We start from the raw sequence: 9712 nt of genomic DNA, 5'->3' as shown, positions 1-9712 counted from the left end.
TTTTATGTTTTGTTGAGAAAAAGGACAAACTGGTTTATATGCGATAATCTTGCTTGGGAAAGGCTGAAGAGTGGCGAAGGGTTTTAGTGTGAGTTTGACTGAACAAACGTTGACCACCTGAGACGCGCACACACACACACACTCTTCTCACCACCCCCTCTCAAGCGTTGTGATTTGCCGTCTTGTGTGTGATGTGTTCCATCATTCCATGCCACCAGAGACTTGCACCCTCCACCTCATCCCACTCAAGAACAAGTGTCCCTGTAAACTCTGACACTTTTCGGTGTTTGCGATAACGCACCATATGGTTGTCCAACTCTTACACACTCTGCCTCCACTTCCGGTAGAATACAACAGGAAGTTTCTTCTCCCCTTATGTTTAGTATAAAAACTGTGACTCCAAATCGAAAAACTTCAATTCAGAATGGAGTCCTAAATCTGAACTGAGAGCTAAAATGGCGTCATCAGATCTGGAAAACATTGTCTATATGAAATAATACTCATTCTGAATATTAAGGTACCACTATACTCCTCTGACTTGGCAATTAACTTCGCGTCACAACTTAAAAAAAACAGTTGCTGCTAATGAACTGTTCTATTGAATGGAAAAGGGAAATGTTTTGAGACTCCATGTGTTCATTTCATTGCGCCTCTTGTTTTGTTTTTGTTTTCCTTTTTTTTAGTGGGAACCTAAATGCCAAAAACCAAGCAATGTTGTATAATTTAAAACAAGAAATTACTAGTGATAGAACGCTAACATTGATGTTATGTGTCATTACGTAATAAAACCAATAATACCAATAAAGACATTCAAAAATGTCCAGAACATGAAATTTGTGTCAGCTTGTCTTTCTCACATCACAGTTGACAGACCTTTTCCACCGAACTTTTGCTATTGTTTGCCTCCCTAAAGGTGCAGTCACATTTCAAACTTTTGCAGGCAAACTCCAATCAATACAATAGGAATCCATGCGCTTGGGAGTTTTGTGGCAGTTACCTACGCAGATTTCGCAGCGGTTTAGAGTTAGTCACAAATTTACCAGCAGAAAGGTTTGAAAGTGACTTCTGTGTGAGCTGTGCTTTGTACACTATGGACAATGGACCCTTTTTGCCGGTGAAATTTCACTAAAATGACTGCACCTTAATTGTACATCATTATATCCCAATATCCATTAATGATAGATTAACGGATGAATATGAAATTACGCAGGTTGCCACCGTACAGTGTAAAGTCACTGTTTGACTCTTGATTGTGCTGTAAATTGTGGTCTGTTTTGATTTATTGTTTTTTGGAGGTCTGTGGTGTATAGGTTTAGTGGGCAATCTCATTCCAAGTGTTTTTCAGCATGTTGTAGGAGATTATGGATTGACTCTCTCAGTCTGTTTTGTTCACTTAACCCCTGGATCAACACCTCAGCCTTCTTCCCATACTCCAGAGCCTATATACACAAACACAAAAACAAAAGGAGTATACACCAAAAACAAAAAAGGAAATCTGATTTCCAAATAAATAGACCAATGTTTCCATTTTAATCTGGTGGTATGACAAGTGTAGCTGTTTAATTGAGAGAGTTTAGCATAGTTTGATGAATAATGGCATGTTAACAATTTGGTATAAGAGTTGGGGAGATGTGAGGTAATAAATGGGATTTTTTTGGGGGGGATGCTGGGATGTTAAACCAGTTAGTAATTAGGGATTTAAAATGTAGGGGAAGTAGAAGAAAGCCTGAAGGAGAATCCCATTACTACCAGAATAGCAGGGTCATGGCTTTAGTCATTAGTGTTATTAGTGTTAATCTGCACTGAATTCAAGAACTTAAACATGTTTACAGCACAGAATGACTTCATATACACATCCAGATCTGGATTCAAACGTTTCATGTCAGCACTTTCAATTTAATTTAGATGTTTGGGCGAGGCTTTGGTTATTTGCTATGATTTGGTTATGCAGGGCAGTGGTGAGGAGGTGAGTGTTGAATTCAGGAGCATATTGTAAATGTATCATATGAAGTTTCTTTATAGAATATTTCATTAGTCGATCTTTATTGTTTACCTTGGTGTAGTTGTTGCATAGCAACCACAGCATAGCCAGAGAATGAGCCAACACGACTGACTGGTCAGGGCGAGGTTTCACACACTGTTCCTCAAACTCTAAGAGACATCTCAACATCTGATCAGCCTCTACACACTGGGCCTCATCTATACAGACACACAAAAGAGGAATCTCAATGTCACATACAAAGGTCACAGGTTAGTGTAGTCTCTGAGAAAACTGTTTCAAGTGTGTGTAATAAATAAAAGCTTCACCGCTGTTCAATCTTGCGAGGTGAGTAAACAAGATAAATACCTGTGAAATTGTATAATGAATTCTGTTGAATAATGTCTTGTCTAGGAGATATTCATCAATATGATATTCCATCTAGTGTTTGAAACATATCCCCTTACACAGAGTTGTTTCCATTTGACGTTGTTTGCCAGGCTGATGAAGGCTGGCTTTGAGATAGTCTGAATCGGCCGATAACTGGGAGCACTCGGTCCATTAAGAGAAATACTAGCTCTCCCTTGAGCCAGTTCAAAAATATACCAACAGCCTAGTCTATGGATCATTTGTTTCCAAATATCTTTAGAGTATTTCAATTAAATATAGCATGAAAATGTTTCATTTCAGCGTATGTACACTACCGTTCTATAGCTTCGGGGTCAGTAAGATTTTTTTTTAAATGAATGTATTTAAATTAATAACTTTATTCAGCAAGATTGCATGAAATTGCTAAAAAGTGACAATAAACATAACATTAAAAAAGATTTCTAGAATAAAATATCATGTTCTTTTGAACAGCACAAGTGTTTTCATCATCGATAATAATAATAAGTGTTTCTGGAGCCCCAAATCAGCATTTTATAATGATTTCTGAAGGATCATGTGACTGAAGACTGGAGTAATGATTCTGAAAATTCAGCTTTGATCACAGGAATAAATTAAACTAGAAAAGGTATTTTTAAATTGTAATGATATTTCATTGTATTACTGTTGTACTGTATTTTTTGAAAAAATAAATAAAAGCAGCCTTGGTAAGACTTTAATTTTTTTGAACAATAATGTATGCGTATGTATAATTGAAAAGTTTTAGCTTACATCATTAGTTTATTTAAAAATTTCAAGTTGAGTGTATTCCGAACAAACATGATTGCTCAATGAACAATAGTATTTTTATACATTAGCAATACACTGATTTGCTATTAAAGGTATTCATTTATAAATAAAATAAGAGTGATTATGATGATACCTATTGCATTTACAAGTGTGACTAAGTGTCTTGACTGAACGGTGATGTAAGGCTCCACTGACATGATCAGACTGTCTGCCATAAAGACAATCAAAAATAAAACTGGCTAGTCTGTGTGTCTGATAGATATCAGGTCATGCTTGTTGTTGTTGCTCAGTGCAGTCACATCCAAAGTGACATGCAGAGCAAGGCCGGCTGAGCTGTTTCCTGCTATAGAGTCATCTGGTCAGAAGATATAATGTGATGTGGCTGGCCCGAGGGCGGAACCGGCGCCAGTCTACTGACCTCAGGTCAGTCGTTAAGAGGCCAGAGAGCAGGAAGGATCAAGTGTACTGACCAGTGACCAGCCAGAATGGACACAGAGCTAAGCCAGCCACGTCACAGGAAGACTTAGCCAAAACACCGCTGAGGTTAATAGGCTTAGAGAGAGAACTAGGGCAGGAGTGCTGCACATACTAGCGGCTCTGTCATGTTTGATCTTAGTCATCAGTAGAATAAAGTAGCTTTTGCTCTAGGACACAACCTCATGACATGACTCTAAATATATAAATGACCTCATACAAACTACATACAATACACACACAATCATGATGGTACAAGCTGTCATAAAAGCTTATAAATAATTAAATCAGCACCAAACAGATGTGACATTTCATGAGAGATCATAATAAGTCAAACTTATGTCAGGATATGAACTATTAAATTAAATTTGATTACATATGGGCAGGAATTAAGATCTGATTGGCTGGGTAAATTATCTCTGAAACACCAAGGCTTGTGTCGCTCCCGGTCAGCAGTGGTGAGAGTTTACCAACAGTGGTCCGAGGAGAGACTACCACAAACCAGCAGGAGGCTGTTGGGCACCCAAGGCTCATCAATGCACGAGGGCAACGAAGGCTATCCTGTCCGGTCCAAGCCAACAGAAAGTCTACTGTGGCAGAAGTCAAACAAAATTTGAATGATGGTTATGGGAGGTATGTGTCACAACACAGGGCATTGCTCTCTGATGCATTTGGGGCTACGTAGCCGCAGACCAATAAGAGTGCCTATGATGACCCCTGTCCACTGTCGAAAGTACCTACACTGGGCACGAGCATCGGAACTGGACCCTGGAGCAGTGGAAGAGTCATATTTTCTTTGATGGCCAGACCTCAATCCAATTGAGCATCTGTAGGATATGCTGGACCAACAAGTTTGATCCATGGTGGCTCCACCTCGCAACCTACAGGATCTGCTGCCAAAGTCTTGGTACCAAATACTTCAGGGGTCTTGTAGAGTCCATGCCTTGGCATGGAATAAAGATCTGATTGACTTTAGGGGATATAGTTTAGTTTACTCATTCAACCTGCATGCTAATAAGTGTTTGCAGGAATTTAGCACATTATAAGCATTGCACTTGTGGAAATGATTAAAATTATGTTCAATATCACAATCGTGTGCTAAAATCTAGGCCCTAAGTAGACAATATATGCATTTATATATTCAGGATTATTTAAGGACTTACAGTTATAACTCTATATTCAGATTTACATTTATATGGCTTATAAATATATATATTCAGATTTACATTTACATGTTCACGATTCATATTTGTATGTAATTATTTCCTGATTGGCCCTTCATAATATGAATATATATACATTTGATATTTGGTGAACTATGAAACCGTTACTGTCCACAGAGATGAGACTGTTTGGGGATATGTCTTTGTCTAGGTTTACTGTCTTTATGCCACTCACCAAAACATTCTTCTGGTTGAGTGCCACTCCGACTGACATCATCCATCAGCTTACACAGGTGAGAGTGCCATGAACTCGCCACCTGTACACACGCACGCAATGCGATGAGAGACGTTTCGCAGACACAGTGACTCAATGTGCTCTGTTGATGGGTGTGTGTCTACCTCTGCGTAGAGCGAGAGGGCAACGTCAGACTTGTTTTGCTTCAGAAACACATCAGCCATCAGGAAATATCCTCCAGACGTCACAGTGCTGTCCAAACCAAACATCTCACTGGCATAGTACACCTGCACAAGACAAAAATATTCACATTTAACAATGAATGTAGTTAGTCAGTACCTCAAAATGAACTTTGGGTGTGATAAACAAATAACTGACATAAATAAATGGACATGAAATATGGATTTTTAGTTCAAATTAAAATGATTAAACAATAATATCTAATGGCAGTATACCACTGGTACATTATTATGTACATGCAATCCAATCACAGAGTTCCACGCATATTAGGACTTACGTCATTGGCAAAGTGAGTGAGAGCAGATGTGTATTTTCCCATGGCAGCGTGCAGGCGGCCCAGGGTTCTGTGTAGCTGATGAAGGACAGTGTGACTGCAACCTGGTGTTTTCATCACTGTCCACTCAGCCTTAGACAGATACTCATGAGCCTGGGAGAGAGAACCTAAACCTAAACACACAAACAACATACACTATGAACAAAGGGTCCTTGATGCCTCTTGCGTTGGAGTGAGCCTGGCTATTAGAGGGCCTGTCTGTGTCTACTCAATACAACCATCTTTGATGTTTCTATTGGAATAGACATCTAGTGTTTTAAAGATTCATGCCTGGTTTGCTCAGTTGTCAAAAAGTCCACTGTGTGGATTCTCAGCATGTAAAGTGTCTATCTGTATAGACAGAATAATGATCAAGGGTGTGTCTCAATCCGCTCCCTAGTTCAACAGTGCACTGCCCTTGCCCAAGGAGTTGGCCATTCATGGGGCAGTCTAACTGTCCAAATGATTCCACTGCACTGAAATGCTCACTCCACAGAATTCCACTAAACCTACTAAAAAAAAAGGTAAACATCAGCTGCTTACTATATTCACTCACTGGAAGAGCGCAAGTGTAAATGAAGACAAAGCTTTATTGCTGTCTTTAAAATCTTTTATTTGTGCATGGAAAGAAAACAATTTCTGTATAATTATTTTTGCAGGATTAAGGGGTTTTATAAGATTGTTTTGAAAAATACATTTATTTATTCATTTATTTGTTTATGTAGGCTATGCATGTTCTGTCATTTTTTTTAAGGTTTTAATATTTACATGACCATTTTTGGGGTTGGTAAGATGTTTTTGACAGAAATCTTCTATGCTCACATTTATTTAAAATAACTGTTTTCCTATTGAAATATATTAACAAATGTCTTCAGTGTCACATGATGCTTCAGAAATCATTCTAATGATGATTTGTTGGTCGATAAACATTTCTTATTGTTATCAATGTTTTTTTTTCTTTTTTCATTTTTGTCATAAATACAAAGTTCAAAGCTTTTGTTAGAAAATAGAAATCTTTTATAACAATATAAGTCATTGGAATTTCATACCCCCTTTCTGGATAAAAGTATTTTGTAAAAAATAATAATAATGATGATATATGAAGTAGAAATGCAAGTATATTGTAAGTATTTTATACCTTGTTTATTGCCTGGCTGAAAAAAAATAGTTTTACATTATTTTTTTTGTAACAGCTATAATGTAGATGCACTGTGGTGTTGTTTCTAAATGTTAAATCCGGAATTTCTTGACACAGCAAACAGTCATCAGTGTCCCAATATTTAATGGGCCTTGATCCATTGCCATATTCATATTCACAATATGCAAATTCATGTCAGTGAATTATCCCATGCCAACTATCAAATCTCCAGTGACATAACAATGAATCTTTCATATGCTTATGTCAAAGAGCTTTCAGTGCAAGAGGTTTTCACTCAGACAGTACACATCTGCATGACTAGTCTGCCACATCCTGAATTACATAACAAACGTCTCTCCGTTCAGTTCATGTCCAAGCACCACCCTTGAGCCCACCAATAGACCGTCCCACAAGGAAGTAAATAGGGCTCGATGTCAGCCTCGGTTTTTACCAAACATTTGTTTCCATTTTCTACAGAAGTGGAAGTTATTGGCTGTTAGCCTCCAGAGAAGTTCAGAAAGTGAAGCAAACTGTGAAGAATCTAATGGACATAGGTTGGTTTTTGCAGGTTTAGTGCACGTCTCACCTATATTAGCCTGCGCAAGCAGTAGATAAGCTGGTACCAGTTCAACAGCACATGTTCCGTACACCTGCATGGCCCAGCGCAGGAATAGCAGAGCGGCTGGCAACACATCCTGGAACCTCTTCTTGGACACCCACCTCTGCGCCTCTAAATTAGCAATCTCTATCAGATACTCCTAGTGTCGAAAACATACAAAACACACACTTATCAGACATCTGCCCTGTTAACAAACCGATTTGTCCCATTTTATGTGCTTGAGTGCATATGAACCTGTTTCTTCACTCTTTCTTTGTGGTGGTGGTCTTGGTCGGACTGCAGTGTGCCGAATGGTGCAGGTGCGTGAATAGATATCAGCAACGGACACACTTTTTCATGAATACTGATCCAGTCGGTCAGCTGGTGGTCAGGGTCACTACACACACACATGTTTGGTTTCCATATTTTATGGGGACTTTCCATAGACAATTATTTTGATACTGTACAGACTGTATATTATATCCCCTTACACTAACCCTACCCCTAAAACTACCCATCACAGAAAACTTTCTGCATTTTCAAAAAACATCACTTAGAATGATTCATAAGCTGTTTTCCTCATGTGGACCAAAAAAAATGACATTTTGTCCCCATGATGTAGGGTTTACCAGACACACACACACACACACACACACACACACACACACACACACACACACACACACACACACACACAGCATAGCTAGCTAAATAAAAACATTCAAGAGACTTTTATTGTTTTGAGAAACATTTAGTTTAACCTAACCCCAACAGAAACATTCTGTAGTTTATATCAGACTGGTTTATATACATATAAATATATCAGCAGGAGTCAGATTTCACCTCATTTCGCCTCACTCTTGATTGAAAAGAGGATGGCGGAAGATTTGGTTTTAAAGCGAAATGGAAAAACGCATATTTAAGCGATTTGTCATTGTATTGTTTTAGTGTTTTTCATCAATAACAATAATGAACCCACCACTCAAGCTACCGCCTCCCCAGAATTGGTGCAAATCCAAAAGCGAAAGTAAAATGACGTACATTTTTTAAATTATGTTTTGTTATATTGATTAGCTAATCTCTCATCTAGTTTTTTTAGGACACTGTCACCCTTGCCACCTCGGAGGAAGCCGCCCTGCCCTGATACATTTTTAATTTAACTATGCTTTAAGTGCTGCTCATCAGAGAACATTCTGTCTCTGGAGGTAAAAAAAACGTGAGCAAATTATAATAAAGATTAGATACACATTTGCATGTTGACGTCACTGTGAGACCGTAGATACGCGTCGTGGTTCGTAGTGTCTTTAAAACGGCAAGTGAAAACTCAACGGATGCACACTAAAAAAACATATATTTTTCCAGTCATATTTCTTTCTTTTTTTCCTGGTTGGTTTTAAGCACGCATGGCTGGCTATTCTCTTCCCTCTGCACATAATTTCTCCTCCAGCTGTTTGAACTCGTTCAACCTTTCCATCTCTGCAGTCACACGGCCAAGAAGAATGCGTGTGTAACATGTGTGCCTATACTGCCACCTGCTGTCTGTACGCGCAATTACACCATGGATTAGTCTTTACCAGTATAAGGTGTTGTATTATAAAGACAAAACACATCATTGAATAACCCGAAGGCTCCAGACTCACCAGTAAAATGTGACCAGGCATTGTGTGCACTTCAGTTGAGCAGGTTTCTGGCAAAGTTCGCATAGCTTTTTCACTCCTTTGGGATTTGCTAGAGGGTTTATAGTGAACGCCATCCCAAATGTAGCCTACAAACCTCTACTAAAACTCTCAGCCTGCAAAATGTGCTTAAATATAAAACAAAACCAAAACAAGCTTTAATTCCGCGTTCGTACCACAAACCGTTTCAACAGTTTCCCCATTACAAATCAGCTCACGCAATATTTCTTGCTTTGTGGCTGAATAAGTTCAGTGTTTTACAAATTGGTTCCCATGGAGACGACCTCAACTTGACCGATGAGATTTTAACTGCCCCAGCGATTTTTATATATTTTATACACTATAGGCCTAGTGTATAACAATAGCGTTACTATTTCCAAATATATATTACGTACTTTCTCATTTAAACAAAACGCTTCATTTGCATAACCTTTTTGTCTCGAAATACGGGTAAAACGTGGTCTACAAGTTTATCGCCATCTGGTGGTGCAAATGATGTTTCCGTGATAAAACTTCACCTAAAGTTAAACGATTAAGTGTATTTTTCCTCCTCTAGAGTCTAGACTAGGGATAGTTGTCACAGGTTTTATACATAACATGTTTTATATAGCATACTACAAGGTTTATATTACATGTAGCCTAAAGGAGTGATTTTCGATGTTCAATATTTATTTATGTCCTCCAGCTGTACAAAAAACCCAGAAATACTTCTTACCTGTTT

At 38.4% G+C, this 9712-nt stretch overlaps 1 protein-coding gene across 3 annotated transcripts; it reads right to left on the bottom strand.

Annotated features, from left to right (window-relative positions):
- Positions 1 to 682: 682 nt before the first annotated feature.
- On the bottom strand, positions 683 to 9272 carry zmynd12 (zinc finger, MYND-type containing 12). Of its 3 annotated transcripts, XM_079637480.1 has the most exons (8): positions 8956 to 9272; positions 7571 to 7712; positions 7304 to 7475; positions 5544 to 5713; positions 5191 to 5313; positions 5027 to 5108; positions 2054 to 2199; positions 683 to 1439 (listed from the first exon to the last, which is right to left on the bottom strand). In XM_079637480.1, exons 1-8 carry the CDS (start codon positions 9066 to 9068, stop codon positions 1326 to 1328), a joined length of 1062 nt encoding a protein of 353 aa, XP_079493606.1. In that variant the 5' UTR covers positions 9069 to 9272; the 3' UTR covers positions 683 to 1325. The 3 variants fall into 3 exon arrangements, with proteins under 3 accessions (XP_079493606.1, XP_079493605.1, XP_079493607.1); XM_079637479.1 differs by lacking the exon at positions 683 to 1439 and having other exon boundaries at positions 1761 to 2199; positions 8956 to 9211; XM_079637481.1 differs by lacking the exons at positions 683 to 1439; positions 8956 to 9272 and adding an exon at positions 8159 to 8297 and having other exon boundaries at positions 1761 to 2199.
- Between the last annotated feature and the right edge of the window lie 440 nt (positions 9273 to 9712).

This window comes from Phoxinus phoxinus (assembly GCF_949152265.1).
Source record: "Phoxinus phoxinus genome assembly, chromosome: 15".
In the NCBI taxonomy this organism is placed as follows: Eukaryota; Metazoa; Chordata; class Actinopteri; order Cypriniformes; family Leuciscidae; genus Phoxinus; species Phoxinus phoxinus.
The sequence above is the reverse complement of the archived record's forward strand: the minus strand, read 5'-3'. Positions and strand labels throughout refer to the sequence as shown.